The sequence below is a fragment of the Schistocerca piceifrons genome, chromosome 6 (assembly GCF_021461385.2).
Source record: "Schistocerca piceifrons isolate TAMUIC-IGC-003096 chromosome 6, iqSchPice1.1, whole genome shotgun sequence".
Classification (NCBI taxonomy): domain Eukaryota; kingdom Metazoa; phylum Arthropoda; class Insecta; order Orthoptera; family Acrididae; genus Schistocerca; species Schistocerca piceifrons.
Window position 1 is genome coordinate 123,361,150 of NC_060143.1, and position 22,346 is coordinate 123,383,495.

At 40.1% G+C, this 22,346-nt stretch overlaps 1 protein-coding gene across 5 annotated transcripts in view; it reads left to right on the forward strand.

The window, feature by feature from the left end:
- The window catches only part of LOC124802465 (polycomb protein Sfmbt), a 297,351-nt gene that overhangs the window by 168,782 nt on the left and 106,223 nt on the right, over positions 1–22,346 (forward strand). For all 5 annotated transcript variants that reach the window (XM_047263252.1, XM_047263255.1, XM_047263253.1 and 2 more), the window contains 2 exons: positions 637–846; positions 11,539–11,668. In XM_047263252.1, the coding sequence (XP_047119208.1) occupies positions 637–846; positions 11,539–11,668 (340 nt within the window). The remainder of the gene's footprint in view (positions 1–636; positions 847–11,538; positions 11,669–22,346) is intronic.

Below are 22,346 nucleotides of genomic sequence, written 5' to 3' on the forward strand. Positions count from 1 at the left end.
TGGAAGAAATGCTGCATAAGGAGGCTCATGTGGCATGCGTTTATATATCACAGTTTTCTGAAACCAATGCTGTACCAAATGAGATGCTACACTGTTAAGACATTGAACGAGTATTCCGGAGGACAACAGTAAAAGCCCATACCTTGCCACATGTTATGTTTTCTGTAAATGGTATTACCTGAATACCAGAGTAGCTCCTTTGGCAGGAAACAACCAAGTTCCTTCCCCAGTTTGGGATGAATCTCAGTCTGTGATGACCTCACTCTCAATTGGGCATTAAACTCTAATCTTCCTTCCTTCCTTCCTTCCTCAAACCATTGACAATTATTCAGAGTAACATTAACACCCAATGGTGGTACAGTTCTGCTTCATGTACCATGGTTATATATTTGTCTTGCACATAATGGATAACTGCTTGTTGCTGCTGTAGTAGTAGTAGTAGTAGTAGTAGTAGTAGTAGTAGTAATTATGATGATGATGATGATGATGATGTTGATGCTTTGCCTCCAGTATAATTATTTCTGTTTTGTACTTTATTCTATATTTTACATACTCCTTTTCATGTATTTGTTTTTATGTTATTTCTGCAACTTTATACTATTATTATACCTTTTCAATTGTTATAATAATTCACAGTTCGAGCGAATGGAAGAAACAAAAAGTATATCACCTGAGACCTTAAATTCTAATTCATCTGTTACACCGTTACCATTGGCCATTACACTCGATGAACCTATGGACCCACCACTGAAGAGAAACAGAGCTGAAATTCCAAACACATATGAATGGAAGAATCAGCTGTCTGAGCCTGGATTTATTGCTGCTCCAGTATCCTGTTTCAAACATGTGAGTACTTAGTACAGGGAATCACTTTTCTAGCCACTTGTAATTTCTCACAATTCATATGTAAGGTAAAAATCTGCATTTTTGTTGATGTCACTGCCTGACTATGTTTGTCAGTTTCCATCTGTCACCTGTTAAGCTTCAGCAGAACAGTAAGTTTAACAATGAAAACAATCAATTATTGATAAAATTATATAATTGGATAGATAAAATATCTACTCTACAAGCAGCAGCAGCAGAACACACACATAAAAGACTGTTATGATTCACAAGCTTTCAGAGCCAGTGGCTCCTCCTTCTGGCAGAAGGGTTGAAGGGGAAGGAAAAGGACTGGAGAGGTCTAGGGAAAGGGTTAGATTTTGGGAAAGTCACCCAGAACCACGCATCAAGGGAGACTTAGCGTATGGGATGAGGAGGAGTCTCCTTTTCCTAGACCTCTCCAGTCCTTTTCCTTCACCATTCTTCCTTCCCCTTCAACCGTTCTGCCTGAAGAAGGAGCCACTGACACCGAAAGCTCGCCAGTCATAACAGTCTTTTATGTGTGTGTTCTGCCATCACTTGGTGAGTAGTTTTTTTATCTATCCAATTAAATAAAGTTACAGATTTAACTTTTTGTGTATATTCTTCATAATTTTAACTCTTAAATTCCTTGGTTGTTTTTCTATTTAAGAGGTGTAACTTCACATTCTGTAGTGCAGTTGTTATTTCTTTTGAATAGCCAGCTACACAGCTCAGTAAGGCATCAGTCTCCATTGGTGACACATCAGTAGGGCAGCGAGTGGCATACTCAGGTTTCTCTGTGTTGTACTTTTAGAATTTCTTAAGTTAGTCATGCTGGGATGAATAGAATGTGTGTAGACTGAGGAGGAACTGACCCCAGTTTGAGAACCGCTGAAGGCACTTGTGAATTCCGTCAACTGTCTTCAGGCTGCTGCCCAGGGTGTACAGTGGCAGGGAATCTGGCATGTCACATGGGACATTTAGGATGTTGCTTGTATCATCTGCTGGCTCTGCTGCCGAGGCACCTTTCAGTGAACCCAACACAGTGGATCCAGTCTCACTGCAGGGTGAGTGGCAAGCGGTAATGCGTTTGCATCACTGGCATGGGTGCTGGCTGGCTGAATTAGCTCATACACCCTGTGAGTGGAGAGGTGGCTGCTCCTTTAGTGATGTCCGAGCAGGCACATGGGAAAGACGGATTTGCTGTTTATTGGGGGGCGGGAGGGACTCCAGTGTTAGGCACATTTTGGAGCCTCTTGGGAAAGTTTTGTTTAGGGCTGCAAAGAAAGCCAATGTGTACTCGATAATGTCTGCCAGAGATTTGAAGGAGTCTTTGCCTGTGGCTGTCGAGTATATAGGGTAAAGTTGTGTGTGAGTTGTGGCCCACGTTGGCACCAATGATTCTTGTCGCCAGGGTTCTCAGTCTATCCTCAGTTCATATGGGCAGCTGGCAGAAGTGGTGAAGACTGCTGGCCTTTTGTGTGTGTGTGTGTGTGTGTGTGTGTGTGTGAGTGAGTGCGCGCGGGTGCGGGTAGTTTGGAGCCGAGTAGGGTCTCATCTAAATCCTTTGTCGACTCTGTGACAGTCTTGGCTGCAAATTTTTTGACCTCCATTATCAAGCGGAGAATTCTAGACCTCCCCTTGATAGGTCAGGGGTGCACTTTACAAAGGAAGCAGCTACTTGTGTAGCAGAACACTTGTGGAGTCGACGTTAAAAAAAAGAAGCTAGGCAGTAGTTTGAGGTACTCTTTAACGAACACTCACTAGTCAACATGCAGATAGCAAAATCAGTCGATGTTCAGGCTAAAGACACTTCAACTGTCAAAATTTCATCGTTAAACTGTCGAAGTATTTGTAACAAAGCTCCCGAATTTGCTGTCATCCAGGAAATTGTTTCCTTTAAATTATCATGGAGACTGAGAACTGGGTGCAACATGAAGTAGAAAGCTTTGAAATAATCAGCATATAATGGAATATACATCGAAAAGACAGGTTGGACACGATAGGAGGAAGTGTGTTCATTGCAGTCAACAAAAATATTGTCTCTATTGAGGTCAAATTTGATTGTGACTGTGAAGTTATCGGGATGCATATATTGGGTTTAGGCAAAGTCAAATTATGAATTTCCAGCATGCTGGAATATTGAACTGGAAATAAAATTAATTGTTGAATGTGTTTACCGGCCATATGATTCTGCTGAGTCATTCAAAGAAAGTCGACACTCAGTAACACGGAAATACCAAGATCATACAGTATTAATTGAAGATGTCATCACTGTAGTGAGTGTAGACTGGGGGTCTATGGACTCATTGCAGGCAGTATGGCAGGAAATGATGTGAAGTACTTTTGAACACATTTTCTAAAAACTGTATGAAGCAGCTAGTTTGAGAGCCCAAACGCAATGGAAACATTTTAGAACTTGTAGCTACAAACAGTCCTGACTGTCATCAAATTAATGCACTCCACAGCTGTGAAATAACTTGCAAAAATGGTAAAGAGCAGCAGTCGCTCATCATTTTTGTTTTAGCTTGATTAGAGTAGATCTACTTCGGCTAGTAACTAACTATTATCAGGCAGTATTTTGGAGTATGTTCACACCTATTGTTCATTAAAGAATACTAACAACCTGCCAGAAGCCTGAACAAGTGTAGAAATGCTAGTGCACGTATAACAATTCTGAATACTGTACCTATAATGGCTAGTTACTAGCTGAAATGTGGATGTGCTCTAATAAAGCTAGAAGGAAAATGACAACTGATTGCTACGCTTCACTATTTTTGAAAGCACTGACTTTATAGGTGGTGTCAGTATAGAGACAGTGATTAGTGACCATGACGTAATCATAGTGACGATCGTTACTGAAGTTAATAAATCAGTCAAGAAGGTTAGAAGAATATTTTTGCTAGAAATAGCAGATAAGCAGTTGTTATCATCCCACTTAGACAGTGAATGGAAATGCTTTAGTTCCAGTATGATGGACATAGAGGAATTGATGGGCAAAGTTTCAATGGAATGTAAATTGCACTGTGGAGAAGTGTGTGCCTAGCAGGCCTAAGTGGAAAAGACCCATTGTGGTTTAATAACAAAATAGGAAAAATGCTGAGAAAGCAAAGACTGTTGCAACCTCGGTTCAAAAGAGAACACAAAAATAAAGGCAGGCAATAGTTTGTAGATATCTAGGTCTGTTAAGACATTGATGGGCTAAGCATACAGCTACTACCACCGACATACCTTAGCAAAAGATTTTGCCAAGAACTCGAGAAAATTCTGGTCTTATGTAAAATTTCTAAGTGGGTTGAAGGCTTCTGTCCAATCACTTGTTGACTGGTCTGAAGTTTTAAATTTTGTATTTAAGAAATAATTCACGCTGAAGGATTGTACAAACATATGGTCATTTGACCATCACACAGTCTCCCATATGGAAAACATGGTAATAGACTCACTGGCATAAAGAAGCAACTGGGAGAGTTGAGAAAAAAAAAAAAAAAAAAAATAATTTGCTAGGACCAGATGGAATCCCAGTTAGTTTCCAAAAAGTACTCTAAAACATTAGCCCCTTACTTCGCTTACATGTATCGCGAATCTCTTGCCCAGCGTGAAGTCCCAAGTAACTGGAGAAAAGCCCAGGTGACTCCCATGTATAAGAATGGTAAAAGAATGGACCCGTAAAATTTCAGGTCAATATCCTTAACATCAATTTGCTGCAGAATTCTTGAACATATTCTCAGTTCAAATATAATTAATTTCCTTAAGATGGAAGAAGCTTCTATCCACAAAGCACTGTGGTTTTAAAAAGCATTGCTCATGCAAAACTTGGCTTGCTCTTTTCTCAAACAATATCCTGTAAAATGTGGATGAAGAGCACCAGGCACGTTCTGTATTCCTAGAGTACCAGAAAGCATTTGATATGGTGCCCCACTGCAGACTATTACTGAAGGTATAGGCATACAGGATATGTTCCCCAATATTTGAAAGGCTCAAGGACTTCTTAGCTAATAGAACCCAATACGTTGTCCTCAACACTGAGTGTTCATCAGAGACAGGGGTTTCATTATGAGTGCCCTGGGGAAGTGTGATAGGACCACAGTTATTCTCTGTATACATAAATAATCTGACGGATAGGTGAGCAGCAATCTGCGGCTGTTGGCTGATGATACTATGATGTATAGGAAGGTGTCATTGTGGATTCATTGTAGGAGAGCACAGGCTGATTTGGATAATGATTTTAGTTGGTGTGATGAATGGCAGCTGTCTTGGAATGTAGGAAAATGTAAGTTAATGCAGATAAGTAAGAAAAACAATCCCTTAATATTTGAATACAGCATCAGTAGTATGCTCCTTGACACAGTCACATCAGCTAAATATCTAGGCATAATGTTGCAGAGCATTGTGAAATGGAACAAGCATGTAAGGATTGTAGTAGGGTATGCAAATGGTTGACTTAGCTTTACTGGGAGAATTTTAGAGAAGTGCGGTTCGTCCATAAAGAGAGACTGCCTGTAGAATACTAGTTAGCACGTCCCATTCTTTAGTGCTGCTGGAGTGTTTGGGACACACTCTCAGTTGGATTAAAGGAAGACACCGAAGCAATTCACAGATGGGCTGCTAGATTTCTTCCTGGTGGGTTCGATCAGCACACAAATATTATAGAGATACTTCAGGAACACAAACACAGATCCTTGGAGAGAAGATGACATTCTTTTCATGAAACTCCATAGAGAAATTTAAGGAAAAAGGAATTTGAAGCTGACTGCCAAATGAGTCTACTGCTGCCAGTGTACATTCCGCATAAGGACCACAGAGGTGAGATATGTGAAATTAGATGTCTTATGGAGGCATATAGACAGTCATTTTCCCCTCACTCTGTTTGCGAGTGTATGGATGAAGATGTTAGATATTTTGACTGTTTATTCCATAGGAATGAGATTTGATGCACTTTACCTCCATTCATGTTAGAATGATTAAAACAATTGATTGAAATGTGTAGAACATCCTGTGAAGGATACAATTGTCTTAATAAAAATTGGAACAAATTTTCTATTTATTAATTTTAAATACAGTGGAAAATGTGAACATTTTTAAATAAAATTGTAAGTTATGATAAATGCCCACATAGATTTGGTCTGAAGCCTATCCATGACTAGTGATACATAACAAAATGGGAAAAATGTTAGTCTCTTTCTTTTCAGTAGTGGTCCAAAACCCTTCTGAGTGACTTTCTTTGCTCATTGCATTTGTCCTTAGCATTTTTTATGCTCATTTTGAACACAGCTTGTTGTGTCCCCCCCCCAGCTTTTACATGACAGTCTTGTAAATAGTGATCTTTCCAACATGTCGAATTCATCGGCCAGACCACTAACTGTCAATAAGGTTACAGTTTGTACTAAGCTGCTAACATTAAAATTTAAGCAAATGGCCCTTGCTTTTCAGATATATCTCTTGTATCCAGCCCATAAACTTGTTATATAAGGGATAGTCAAATGAAAATGAGACAGATGGGAAGAAAGTAAGTAAACTGTTTATTATTTCAAAAGTAATTGCCATACTGTCATTACATTTACCCCGCTGTGAGATAAGACGGTCAGTGTCTTCATGGAAAAATGTTAGCGGTTGCCTATGGAACCATGATTGTACCCAGGTGCGCACGTCTTGTCCAAAGCAAATCGATAGCCACAAATGTCTCTCTTCAGGACTTGAAAAAATATGAAAATTGCTTGGGGAGAGATCAGGACTGTATGGAGGATGTGTAAGGTAAACAATGATTTTGAGGCCAATTTCTTTTTACCAGTGTAGCTAGTACCTCATCAGTCGCATTTTACAGTTACCTAATCAGCCTCATTCAAAAACAAAAATCCAATGTTGCAAGGCTACAGAATTTTTCACTGGATGGCACAACCAAATCTATACAATGTTTTACCATAACAACTGTTGCCACATGGTGATAATGTCAGTCTTTGCTGAAGAACTATGATTAGCTGTTAAATGTGGTGAAACAAGTGTATATCTGCCAGTAGTATTTAGCTCCAGAATGTCCGCCCCAATAGCTGAATGGTCAGCGCAACGGACTGTCATGCCAAGGGGCACGGGTTCGATTCCTGGCTGGGTCGGAGATTTTCTGCGCTCAGGGACTGGGTGTTGTGTTGTCCTAATCATCATCTCACCCCAATTAACACACAAGTCGCTGAAGTGGCATCAACTCAACAGACTTTCACCAGGTGACCGGCCTACCCGACGGGAGGCCCTAGCCACACATTTCATTTCTCACTGTAAAATGGCACTGAAGCACATGCACACTGCCATTTCATTAATGTCCCATTTAGGGACATCTACCAATAGACATAATCAGTGCCTACGAAATGAATTGCAGCTGCTTTATTGGAATATCTCAAGAGTTTTAAAAACTTGAACTTACACAATGCTCTGAGGTTTTTCAGCAACATTCACTATATTACAACATATCATCTAATTCACAAAGGTCAAGATTTTTGTCTAGTCCTTTTTAGAGAATTGCGACTAACTTCACAGCTGACACTCACTAAAGAAAGTAAAGTGTTATTTTTGAAACAAGGAACAACTGTCCATCAGTGAGATCAACAGGTAAGTGATACTCCCAAGATAGACAAAGAAAAAACCCTTTTGGAAATTAGGCGAATCATTGTGTAAAACTAAATGAGAACTACTCCCCAACCAATCAGCAATAGCCAAAGATCATCCATCTGGACTGTGGATGACCTGCTATGTTACTAAGGGCTTGTGTGATTGACAGACTGTAGAAAATAAGAGCAGGTGATCAGTACAGTTAAACACACTACCAATATACACAGGAAGGACTGTATCAAGCTGTCAGTATCCTGGCTGAGGGGAATTCCAGTCCACAGTGTAGCAGAGGAAACACCAACAACAATAAGAGAATTGTCATATCACATTGGATCTCCCTGCTGAAAGAGACTTTCTCTGGTTGCAGATGCTCTAATTTAGTAATCAAGTTGATCAGTGACAGGAAGTAGCAAACAATAGCCACACATACAAACCTCTCCCTCCTCTGGCCTCCTGTTTCTGAACAGTCAAATGATGTCCAAGAAGTTACGTATGTTGCCGTATGATAATAGAATTAGAATGCAATACATAAGGAACGCCATCTTCAGGGGCAAGCATTTCTGTTGCCCCAGATATGACAGCAGCAAGTTGGTCGAACCATCAGCATTTGACTTTACAATTCTTGCCATAGTTTACAGAATATATGCCCAACGTAATTTAATAGAAACAGAGACTGGTTGTAAGAGATTATGAACTAACGAAAGAAGAAAGTCATTTTCAATATAGATCAAAATTCTGAATGAAAGAAAAATAGTAACTTTATAATGCCACTTGATTTGTATAAAGGGCAGTCAAATAAAAATGAGATAGATGGGAAAAAGAAAGTAAATAAACTACATTGCTGGCCATCCAAAATGCAACACGAAGGACTGAAGGTATCACAGCCAAATTGATTTGGGTGGTGATATATTGTACAAAAATCACATGATTGAAAATACAGCCCCATGTGAGGAAGACGATGAAATCATTATTGATCGTTGCCACCATCGCTGGCTGTAGCCACTGCTGCACACCTTGCCATAGAATCAGAGGGGCTCTGGATGTGTTGTTGTGGTACAGCAGTCCATGCTGCTGTCACACATTGCCAAAATTTACTTGGTGTAGCGGCGGGTGGTGTATCCCGGACCAGTCATTGCGCAATCATCGACCAGACGTTTTTGATACGCAATAGGTTGTGAGAACAGGGAGACCAATGCATCAGTGCAATGTGATGGGCGATGAAGTTTTGAACCTTGCATGGTATGTGTGGTTGCGCATTATCCTGTTGCAATGTGGCTGTTGGCCAGCTCGGAAGATACAGGAGGACAAAAGACTCCAACATTTCATAGACATGAAGGTGGCTGGTTAGTGTACTGGCAGTGTGCACTACAGGGATGCAGGAGTGGAATCCAGTACCACCCCAAACCATAATACTGGGTGCAGGACCATTATGGCAATGCATAAGGCAATAGTTCAGTAGTCTCTCACCACAGTGTCTCCAGACACTAATCGAACCATAATTGTGGTGCAGGCAGGTTTGGGATTTGTCGGCAAAAACATTGTCATTTCATTCATTTGTCCATGCGTGTTGTTCATTACACAATTGCCGGCATAAATGCGTGTGGTTTTGATGCAGTGATAAATGCATCAATGAACACCTTGCTGACAGTCCACTCTGCTGAAACTGATGTCTAATGGTATGCGTGGACACTGCTAGTCGTGCAACAGACCGAATTTGTTTGGTATGGTTCATGATGTGGCAAAGTGACCACTGCCAAACACACAATATGCCTGTCATTACGTTTAGTGGTGCAACGAGATGGATGCAATCAGTCCCATTGGCCCGTTGTTCCCTCCTGCATCCAGCAATTACAGATCCATGTCACAGTTGCTTGGTTGCATTTGATATGATCATCAATTTATCTGAAGAATAATACGTAATCCCTATAGGCAATTATTCTTCCTGTGTTGAACTCCAAAACGTGCTCGAAAGACACTGTCTGTCTTCTACGAGGCATACTGAAGCTGCATATGCAAAACAACAATGCACAATTCCAGTACCTCAGCATGGCCGTGTGTTCACCTTTTACGCAGTGCCAGCAGGTGGTGCTAATGGCGCCCATGATGTGCGCCTGCACTGAAATGCTAATCAGGTGCATCTCTCATCGTGACAGATGCATGCTGCAAATTTCACCTGATTTGGGTGCTTCCTTCAGGATGCTGCATTTTGGGTGGCCAGCAGTTTATTTATTATTTGAAAAGCAGTCATCATAACCGATAATCCATTTATCCCACTGTAAGACAGGGTGGTCAGTGTCTTCATGGAAAAATGTTTGCAGTGAGGGTCAGCTCCCATCCACTCCCCTCAGTCCACTTCATATCTACAGTTTGCCATATGTTCTGTGTCCTTATGTTAAATAAAGATTGTTGTTAATTTATGATTCATAATATAAAACCTAAAATGAATTTGCCCACAGTTATTGCCACTTCAGTCAGCCCTGTTTGTGTCAAGTACATTACTTCTCACAGCTTGTAGGCAGCATGAAAAAATTGCCACATGCTGTACATTGTCCACTGTGGGGCAGCAGCTATAGTCACTGTCTCATGACAAATGGGTCACCACATCAGTTCCCACCACTTTCAATTATTTATTGCTGATTTATAATTTCTGCTAAGGTTCTGGTACTAACTTATTTGTGGAATAGAGGTTATGGGATGGATGCAGTTCTAATGCAGATCCAAGGAGGCTCTGAAAGAGTGATTGATCATGCCTGCGAAGTCAGACAAGAATTACTCTGCGACTGGGAAAGAGTGTTTACTAAAGATCATAGAGTCCCTAGAAGATGAATCTGTCATCACCCATAATGTCATGGGAATCGAATTCATGTGGTGAAGTACCACCCAGCACTGATGAATTGAATGTAACTTCCGTGTGTCAACCACATTTGTATCACCCACGTATTCAAAAGCAGAATTTTTACAGAATTTATAGGCACTCTGCCTCGTTCAGTCTCCTGTCTGTCCACTTTGCTACGGAAGCAGTGATGCTAATGTAACCCATTATTGGAAAAAACACCATAAAAAGTATGAACCTTTGTGTATTCCACGACAATGTGACAGATATTTCATAAATAAGCACAATGTGAAAGCAAATAATTTAGACCATGATATTGAGCAGAAGTAAATGAGGCAGTACATTCAACTATTAACAAACCACAAAAGATGTGCATATTACTTGAACATAACATTTCATCATAGAAGTTAGTGACTAGTGTGTTATGGTTCGTGATATCGTATGAATGTTTCACTTACCTGAATGCATGTGCATGAATGATACCACCTTACAGCATCATCCATAAAATAATGACGGCTCTGGATTTAAACACAAAGGCAGTAATGCAACACTTCAGAATGCCGTTATTGAAACACTTTTTTTTTCTCTCTTTTTTTTTTTTTAAGTATTTCAAAAAACTGCTTACAAATTCACAAGATGAACGTTTTAGGAAATGATAGCAATGGGCAAAATTTTTGGAACATAAATAATATGGCTGTTTGTAAACTGAAAAAGGTGCTCATTCCATCAAACATTCTAGGTGTGTGTTTCTTTCCTTTTCTTTTCTTTTTTTTTCCATAGTAACAATATGCCCACGCTATCTGATGAGAAATTGGAGACCTACATTGTAGCTATTGCAACCTTTCAAACTGATATGCAACAGCTATAGTGAGTAATCAAACCATAAATCAAGGAGATAATTAACCTTATGTGAAATCTTATCACTCACAAACCTATAAAGAGTTGAATGACGTGTGAATATCAGTGAGAAAGGCTTAATGCACACAACCGAACAAAGTGTGAATGCTCAAGTGCCAGAGATAGAATAGTATTGGATACGCAGTTCCAAATCTGAACAATACATTTTCATAATCTGTGTTTGAGTCTGGCTATTATTGCAGTAAAGGCATGAGCAAACGTGGCATAGTGAATAACATGGCATAGATAGTTGAACATATTAGAATTTAAATAATAGTTTGAAGCTCATCTGTTTATTGTGTAATTAGAGGGAGATTCCAATTGATGACTTGTACTACATAGGTGTGTCTTCCTTTTTTATTTTACAGGCACCAATTTATGAATGCTGGGACAACATAACAGTTGGAATGAAGGTTGAGGTCGAGAATACAGACTGTGATAACTTCTCAGAATCATTTCCAGACTCATTTTGGGTTGCAACTGTACTGAAAATAGCAGGTAGTATAGTGTTTCTTTAATATTAATATTGATAGCTGTTTGCTTGTATGCATCTGTCTGTTCTGAGAAGCAATTTTGAACAGCCCAATTGTGTCATGTAATACTTTCAAGTGAGTTACCCAAGTGACACTTAGAATAATTAACTGAATGAGAGCAATATAAATAGATTGCATGAAGGGTCATGTGAGAACTTTTCTGATCATATAGGTAAATAGATACTCATTTCTAAAGTTCCCAGGAGAGAGCGTAAGGAATAATCCTGTTAGAAACTGTGGTTAAGTCGTGAAAAAATTTAGTTCCACACAGAAATTAATTACGCAGAAGTATGCAGTAGGCATAACATTCTGTATTCAGACGAGACAAAAAAAGGAATAACTATAAAATCAAAAGCAAAGAATAAACTCAATGTGGCACTTTACGATGGAATTTTCATAAGGTATACACCACTATACCGCAGAATGTATATAGTGGGAGTCAGTAAACAATCTCCCTGTTGTATTTGACATTTTGTCTAGATCGCTTTGTCACACCTTTCTTGAAACCAGGGGGCTTCTCCTTGGAATCGGTGTGTTTTTCTAGTTGCTGGGTGGTAGTGCCTGTTGATGTTGCCTGTGTGGCAGCTTCTGATGTCTGTTGAGGCTCCTCTGTATCTTTTCATGCAGGAGGATCTTTAATTACTGCCTCTCCCTTCTTCATGTTTCTTGATGCCAGTTCTTTTTCTGTTGGCTGTGAATCGTGAAATGCCACTTTGATACAGTCAAGTGGAACCATGGTATGTATGCCATGGATGTCAACCTTGAAATTGTCACCACCTTGACTAATTGCTGCATACCGAGCTTCATACGGGGGTGCAGTGGGTTGCATACTGCGTCATTACGTAATAGCACATGTGAACAGATGGCTAAATCTGCAGACACAAATGTGCGGCGTCCTGTTTTCTTCTGAGGCTGTACTGGACAAAAGTGACATACGGGGAATCGCAACGTAGTAGTGAAGTGAAGTCTGACACAGTGACTGTTTCGTCACCCATATCATGGATGAACTCTCCAGACAAACATAACGATTGGCCGTACACTGCTACTGCAGCTTGGAAGTCACGCTGGAAGGCTGTTCACAGTTCTGGTAAAACAGTCGGTAATGTTTCTGTCCACTTGTCTGTTGCTTGACATCAAAGGGCTTTTTTCAGTTGTTGGAGCCAGTGTTCCACCATACTGTTCGCTGCGGGATGATAAGCAGTGGCCCTTATTTGCTTGACACCTAAAAATGTGACAAGGCCTTTAAAGAGGTGTCCCTCAAATTGACATCCTTGATCTTAAAAAAAAGGTTTCTCCACAGTCTCTGCAGTGATGTCTGCCTTAGTAATTGTAACCTACAGGCATAGATAGTTGGCCTACAACAGCCATGTGGAGATGGTCAAAATGCTGATTAGGAGGTATAAATGTGCTGGGCAGTGCCTTGACATGTCGTGATTTTGTTCTTTTGACAGGCCATTCATTGTTGGAGATAAAATTTACAGTCAGTGTTCTTGCTGGGCCAGATAAAATATTGTTTAACAATGCTTTGTGATTCCTCGGAGTCCAGAATGGGCTAGACTGTATATTGAAGTGATTGCCTGGGCTCAAAATGGCTGTGGAACACAGGAACAGTATGTTGGACTGGGATCTGGCTAGGAATAAGGAAACTTTTCTGTATTGACACAGATGGGAGGAGCATGGATCCATGGTGGTACAAAAAATGCGAAAAATCACGTAAGAAAGTAGAATTACGTCCAAAAACTTACCCAAAAATACACCCAAATACGTGTGAAAAGTACGAAAAGGATGAAATGGATGCACAAGGGGGGAAAAAGGGGGACTGGAGCAACTGAATTATATTCTCCACCAGGGTTTCGATTACCTCTCGCCGTGCCCTGAAATGAGGAATGTCGTGCCCACTATCCTTTCCACTCCTCCTACCTTGGTATTCCGCTGTCCACTGAACCTACACAATATACTCGTCCATCCTTAAACAGCCCACTCCCAATCCCTTACCTCATGGCTCATACCTCTGTAATAGACCTAGATGCAAGACCTGAACCATACATCCTCCTACCACCACCTACTCCAGTCCACTCACTAACATCACCTATACCATCAAAGGCAGGCCTACCTGTGAAACCAGTCATGTGATTTACAAGCTAAGCTGCAACCTCTGTGCTGCATTCTGTGTGGGCATGACAACCAACAAGCTGTCTGTCCGCTTGAATGGCCACCGACAAACTGTGGCCAAAAAACAAGTGGACCACCCTGTAGCTGAACACGCTGCCAAACATGATACCCCTCATCTCAATGACTGCTTCACAGCCTGTGCCATGTGGATCCTTCCCACCAACACCAGCTTTTCTGGATTGCGCAGGTGGGAACTTTCTCTGCAATACATCCTACGTTCCCGTAACCATCCTGGCTCCAACCTTCGTTAGTCACTGTCCTCACCCATCCAGCCCCCTCCCTGTTCCCATTCCAGCACTACACAGGTGTCATTTCACCGCCACACCCAGTCTTTTAATTTCTTTTATTTCTCTCATTTCCGCTACTTAACCCACTCCGCACCTTCTCTCCTGCCCTCTGTCTAAACTGCAACGCTTGACTGTCCACCACTCCCACCATACTATTCCTCCCCCTCCCCGCACCATCCTTACCCCCACCCAGTCGCCACTCCCATCATGCACTGGTGCTGCTGTTCGCAGTGTGGTCTCAGCTCTCCGAGACTGCAGACGTGTGTGCAAGTTGGGTTTGTGTGTGTGTATCTACTGTTGACAAAGGCCTTAATGGCCGAAAGCTTTAATTGTGTGAATCTTTTTATTGTGCCTATCGTGACTCAGCATCTCCGCTATATGGTGAGTAGCAACTTTCCTTCTCTGGTATTGAAGATAGAAGTCACGATGACAATGCTCAATTATTAGTAGGTCTTCTTGAAACAGTCTTCATTTGATTTGAATTCAGTGTGTTCTCTACAGTTCAGTTGTACGCAGTGATTGTAGACAAGAAACAATGGTTTCTAATGAAAGATATGTGTTTTAGTAACCAATACAGAAAATACTGGCGTAAGCTTCTGTGACCAGATTTAGTCGGCATAAAAGTTTTCTGAGTATGTACTGCATCATAATGTAAAAAGCTATGCTGGAGATACCAGTGTTTCAGCCACGGTTACAGTGGCTTCTTCCTGAGTCTACTGGTGTGTTTCAGCTGTGCAGAGTTTCTAATATTTTGGCATTACTGCTTACTGAGGGTGATGATTTTAAAAAGATCATTGTTATTATTGGCCCTTTAAGGCAGAAGGAATGGGAACTTTATTCAGGATCTATGCACCCCGGGACAACTGGGAAATACAGGAGAAACTCGGGGATTCTTTTTCTCTAGGAAAAGTTCAGGAATTTTTTAGAATTCCGGCTATTTTTCTTTGTTTTAGTTTTCATTTAAATGTTTGTACTTTTTACTGGTAAGAACTTTTCTTTTTTCTGCTACAGCAGAATAATACAGCAGCAATAAAATGTAAACAAGAGAATAGCATGAAAATAAAACTTCAGCTACAAAAAAATTATTGCCACACCAGTATCTGCCGACAGCAAAATGTATCAAAGAGAATGCAGTACTTCGTAATAAAAAGTGCTTGCAATCCATCTTCCTTGTGGGTTGCGTTCTGATAAGTGTAACATCATGGCTGTTTACATTTCTAACAAGTCACGGGAAAATATTGTGAATGGTAGTTTCAGAAGTGTTAATTTCGAAGTAAATTTCCTTTTACACAAGATGAATTCTGTTACATGTGAGAACATGTGATGAAATTCTTAAATCACAGAGTATTAAACTATCAGGACCAACCACATAGAAAAATTTCAGGCCCAGAAGACCAGCCTATTGTTCCATTACTTAAAATTTTACTGTCACCTTTTTGTTTGGTATAGGTAACATTAGCTAAAAAAGACAAAGTTTCATGGTTAGTTTTTTGTATTTATTTTAGTTCTTTCATAGATTACAAACTATGGAATAATGATAGAATAAAGTATAATTATCCTTAAAAAAAGAAAGAAGTTGGTGTAAGTTCATGAGCAGTTTAATATGCAGTTGGCTTTACTATGGAAAAATTGAAGTGACAATGGAACATATATTCAGTGAGGCAACCCACAAAATGTTTGGTGCACAGTAGTGAAATTTATAATCATGCTTATCAGAAATATTCAGCTGTTGCAATGTAAGTTGGAACTCTAAGGATCCTTCCTAACCACACTCGCAGAAAAAACAGCACAACATTTTTGACAACCAACATAATGTGTGAAAGCTTAGCTTCTCTTGTGGCTATACTTGTTTGTGTATTAATATACACTATTAATCTTTTCTATTTTTGTATTCACGCTGCTTAACAATGAAGATGTTGCTATTGGCTGACTATATCACATGTCCTATCCTCTGAATATCTACTGTCATTGACTGGCGAGATCATGTGATATGTGCTATGATTGGATGACAAAAGCACGTTGCAGTATCAACTTCAGTGCTTTGGGAGCTACAATGCTGTAATTGGTGGAATTCATGTTTATACTGCCATAATACGAGAACATGCAGTGTAAATGTTGCAGCACATCAAAGATCTTTCCAAAACACATTGTTTTTTGCTTGTTTTCATTTCCTAAAGTGCCGGGAAGTTCTATGTCGGTGTATAAAACCTTCATCATTCAAAGAATTGACAAGTTTTACAGCTCCTAGGAAAAGTATATTGTCACTTAACATGGGAAAAATGTACTCCAAAGGGGAAAAAGTGTATTTTTAATCGGGAAATCTGGGGAAAATCTAGCCATTTGTTTTTTATTGTATGCTTATACACAATGTTGTTATAATAGTTTACTACATGGAGGGAGCAGAGCTCTGCTGTTATCTATTGCTTCTTACATTGTGTGGTATGATTGGTGGTCTTCAGTGAATGAAGTGTGGGCTCCTGCTGGACGCAGACTGCGCAGTGGCAGTTACTTGTCAGTAGGACTCGCGTCATGTGTTGTTGGTGTGGCCTGTTTGACTCTGAGGGCAGGCAGCCAGGATGGGGCATGCTTGAGTCCATCCCCTCCCTTCATGTTGCAAGGATGTTGTAGTGTTTTGATGGCTTCTCTGATCTTACGTTTTACCAAACCTGGCTTCTTGGCCAGTATGCATGTTTCGTTAAATAGTGAAAAGTGTCACTGACCGAATTAGTGAACACCTTTGCCAGGTCAGTGTCCAGCATGTCTTCTACAGCAGGTGCAAGATACAAAATGTGTTAAACTCCACCAAGGACAAAGTAGGTGCTTTACGCACTGCAGGTGCATTCGAGGTAGACTGTCAGTATGGAGAAATATATGTCAGTGAGACTAGCAAGCCAATAGCAACATGCATATGGGAACACAAATGCGACGTTCGTCTAGTGCAATGCAGCAAATCTGCAGTGGCCAACACTAGCAAGACTGTAGCAAGGAAATAAAATTCAATGAAACCTTAGCACTTGTCAAGCAGCTGTATTCGGTAAAATGCAAGATCATAGAAGCCATCGAAGTTCTAAAACACCCTAGCAACATGAACAGAGTGGTTGCCAGCCCTCAGTCCAACAGACTACACCAACGATGCAAGATGCAACTGCCACTGGCAAGTAACTGCCACAGTGTGGCCTGCATCCAGCAGGAGCTCATGCCTCATTTGCTGATGACCACCAGTCATGGGACAATGGAAGAAGCAATCGATAACCGCAGATCCCCACGCCTTTCATCATAGTAACCTATTGCAATAAAGTTCCCATTCCTTCTGCCTCAAGAGACCAATTACGACAATGTCCTTTTTAAAATTATGATGTAATATCCACATCGGTATTTATACTCTGCAAGCCACCATATGGTGTGTGCTGGAGCATTCTGTGTGTTCCAGTGCCACTTCTCCCTTCTCCTGTTCGTCACATATGGTTCGTGGGAAGAACAGTTGCTGGTAAGCTTCCAAGTGGCCTAGAATCCATAATTTATCTACGTAGCCTTTTCACAAGTTCTATGTAGGAAGGAACAATATATTGGTCGACTTTTCTAGGAATATATGCTCTTGGGACTTTAACTGTTGACCATAACTTGATTCAGAACATCTCCTTTGCAGAGTCTACCACTGAAGACAGCTGAGCATCTCCATGATACTTTTACTTGTACTAAATGAACCTGTGATGAAACATGCTGCTCTTTTTTGCATCTTCTGTATTTTCTCTATCAGTCCTATCTTGTATGGATCCCATACTGATGAGCACTGTTCAAGTATTGGTCAAACAAGTGTTTTGTAAATCTCTGTAATCAGTAATGGTAAAATATGAGAAACTCTGCACTGCTGAAACACGCTAGTAGATCCAGAAGAAAGCCAGTGTAACTGTGGGCGATAGGTTGGTTTTCCCAACACAGTTTTTTACATCATGACAGGTACCAAACTTTTATGTGAACAGTCAGAATGTTTGAGTCATGCAGGTGCTCAGTTCTGAGTGATTCATTTACCATCTCATTAGCTACTGGGGCGCAATGGGAAAAGGGTAGAAACTGTCTGGTTGTGGTGAAGGTGCTTTACAATTGTTTCTTACAGGTGATACATTCTGCCTTAGTCATACTACACTATGAGCTGCTTCTGTTTTACACAGCTGTTTTGTTTTGTACATTATTTCTGTTTCAATTTTCGCTTTTCATCTCCCTTTCCTCATACTTCTAGACTTTTATATTGTATATTCTTTTTACAAGTACCCAAAAGTACCTGTGATCAGATGGAAGTATCAGAAGCAGCAGAATGATTCTGCACTCCGCTTCAGATGCCAGGTATCAAAATTTCTACAATAGTGCCCTGCGAAAAGAGTGTTGTCTTCCCTCTAGGGATTCCTATATGAATTCACAAAGCATCCTAAATTACACAAAAAGTGTAAAGAATTGGACATGTGAGTAAGATTTTTTTGAAACACCATGAGTAGGGTTAGCCCACACAGTTTTCTTTCTCCCATTCAGCATCGTGTCTGTATTGATGCAGAAGAATAAATCTAATGTGCAAATAAAGAAGTAATCCTTATTTCAGATATAAACAATTTGAATTATCCATTTTGTTTATTGCACACTTAAGAACGGAAACATTTTCTGACTCCATGTTGGATGTGGCCTCATCCACACACACAGTGTATTGTTTGTTGTTGTCTAGTGATGGGAACACCGCCTTTCCTACAAAATCACAGATGTATGTGACGGGTTTGAAATACATGATATGGTCTTGTGTGCTCGTTTTACGGATCCAGCCATTCTCAGTGATCATAGTAGCAGCAGCTGCATTGTACAGTGAAATAGTTTATTCACAGCAGAGAGGAACTGACAGCTGTGGAAACATTGGTACTCTAAAATCATACTGTTTTCACATATTTTTCAAAGTGTAAAGAAATACCCATAGTAATTCACTGTTTATGATCAGTTTGATGTCCAAATGATCTCTCTTCCTAGTGTGAATTGGAAAGGCAGGCAAAAATTTAAGAGCTGTTTGACACTTTGAGTGTCTTTACTCAGAATAGTGAGCAAATCTTATCTGTGACCTACAGTCTCATATTCGTACAGATTGCACTCCTTTTAAACATGATGTGTAGATACAGTAGAACTTCAATTTTACATTTTTCGTGAGTCTGTGTCATAAATTCATAGCCCCTGTGAAAAACCCGTAAGATCAATGCTAAAAGTTCCCTGATTTTGCATTTAATTCTAGTAAGATTCATTCGATTCTATGTTCGTACTCATAGTCTCACTTGACTTTGTCCTGTTTTCTTCCTCTTGACATTTTATGTGTCTGAATGAGTTATAAGTGGCTCAAAAAACACAGTTTGCACTGTGGGTGGTGGCAGATGTAAGGCAATGTTTTAGGGTGTTGCAGAGAGGGGAGACGCGAGAGAGGAAATGCTGAGGTAATTCCGATCAGCATCACCAACACAACTTGCAGTGTTTAGCTACACTGTGCTATAATGATGGGTCGAGTACGTTTCACACTACTTTTTGCAGAAACTGAATTAATTGTGACGTGGCACTGTGTGTAACCAGTAATGAGGCTATCGATTTGTCGATCGTTATAGCACCAAGTTGATGTTTATGGATGGTGTTATTTGTGGCAAGAACCTTTAGGGGAATATGTTTGTGGTTGCACAACGTGTGAAATATTTGTGACAGGGAAGAATATGAACATTATTGATCATTGTTTCACGTGCAGCAGTTTACATTGTCCTCATAGGTTCATGCCTAACCAGACATTCGGGACTTACCACATATTCGGAAATAAACAGGAAAATATTTATTTCATCTTCCATTCTCTAATCATACAGAAATATTAAATGACATCGAATATTGCAGAACATATTATTTTACAATCAGAACGAAGTTCCAGAACATGATAATGTTAAGCTGAAAAAAAATATATTAGCGTGCAATGAATTGCGAACCTACAACCATCAACTCAGCTAACCATGACGTTATCCATTACGCTACAGCTTATTCATCTGAATTTTGTATTGTCCGTTAGTTATCATAAAATGTCTCAAAGTTTACATTGTTGGTGCTTTATTAATTGACATTTAATGATAAGGGTGACGTATTTGTGGTATACTTTCAATGCACCATTGCTTTGACATGGCATACAGTGCACATACATCACATGCTATGAAGGAAATGTATAATTAAAATGCACACAGTTCACTCAGGGGTTGATCATAACACTCGCAAAAGTCAGTACTTGAAAGCCCACTAGTGACATCCCCACTGCAAAAAGTATTTTTAAGTCACTTGTGTCTAGGGACAGCAAATCTTGGTGCCAGTCAGGTGCTCGCAGCTGGCCTCAGGTCAGCAGCTTGCAGTAATCTTCTGTGAACTGTTCGCATATTTTAGTCAATATACATTTTTTATATTAATATAGCTTTCATCTGAAAAATGTAAAAATATAGTTGCAGTTCGTGCTCCATAACATGTGGCAGTGATAAAATCTTAACATTCGCCCAGGATACAGCCATGATAATCAAAATTTCTGTAAAAACTAACCATGAACATCATTTACAAGGGGAAAAACAGTTTTTTAGCAAAGGGTCGTTTACGACATGGCCTTGTTACGTGTGCCCTGATATTCCATTGTGTGGCAGGAAATTAACAGTACTTACAAATGGCCATTACTTTTTTTCTTTATTTTTAGGAGAGTGAAAATCAGCTGAGGAGCTATGGAATACAGCTTCCTATTTAACCAGTAAATCATTACTACAGACTGCTTTTCAACATCATTCTCCCTGACTTCTAATCTCGAATACCTCAGACCTTGCTACAAGGAGCGACAAAATGATCTGACAATTTTCGCAGCGATGAGGTTGAGTGAGTAGCTGGTGGGGATAGGTGCGTTTCGGAGCCTGCATGTGGACATTTTTAGTAGCCACGGAGCAGTGGTCAGTTGAGCACCGCATGTTTGTTGTCATGGTGTTTTTTAAAAGTGGTAATTCCTGTGTTGCTGGGCAGCGGCAGTTCTGTAGGTGTTTTAATTTTGGTCCACGAGGAAAAGTTCCAACAGGTAACACAGTTATGCTGTGGGTGAGTAACTTCAGCATTGAAACAGAAATTGACAGGCCGTCCAGGGTCAGCCCGGATGCAATAGAAAATTGATAGAGTCAGAGAAGCTGTGGAAACCTGTCCTTGGCAGCTGACCCGTAAACAGGCTGCTGCTTTGCATATGTCTGACCGCTTGCTAAGACGAATTTTGCGGTTCGATCTGCATTTCCATCCATACAAAATGGCTATTGTTCAGCATTTAAAATGCAATGACCAGGCAAAGCGAAAGGCGTTTTCATATTGAATAATTGATTTGATGACAGATGAAAAAATGTTCACAATGAGCGACAAGATGAATTTTCATCTGAACAGTTATCTAAACAAACAGAACTTTCATTACTGGTCAGCTACAAATCCTGAAGAACTGCATGAACGTCATCTGCATAGTCCTAAGCTCACTGTGTAGTGTGGTGTAACAAAAACTTGTGTCACTGGGCCATACTTCTTTGAAGAGGATGGTCAAACTGTTACGGTCAATTTGCAACATTACGTTATGTTATGTTACGTTACAAAACTTCCTGGTCCCTGAACTTCGGACAAAATGCTTTCTGTGCAGTAGAATGTGGTTCCAGCAGGATGAGGCAATAGCCCATATAGCCAATTAGGTGATGGAATTTTTGAAAACTAAGTTTCATGGCCAAGTAATCTCATATTTTGTGGATATTGCATGGCCAGCACGCTCCCCTGATTTAAGCGTTTATGATTCCCCCCCTCCTCCCCATTGTGGGGTTTCTTGAAATCAAGAGTCCGACATTGGGCAAATTTCAGGTGGCCATAATTGAAGAAATCGCTAACTTGTCTCTTGCAATATTAGGGAAGGTGTTCAACAGTTTTTGTAAGAGACTGGAAGAGTGCTTCATCACAGAGGGGCACCACTTGAAGGATGTCATCTTCAAATCTTAAACTGATGAAATTGGATGTTCCAATGTTATTTTATTTAATTTATATTGACACCATACTGTAGTAACCAATAAAACATTTTTTATCACTCTTAACATTTGTGTTATTTGTACTTTAAAATCGTCAGATCTTTTTGACACTCCCTGTATCTCAGAA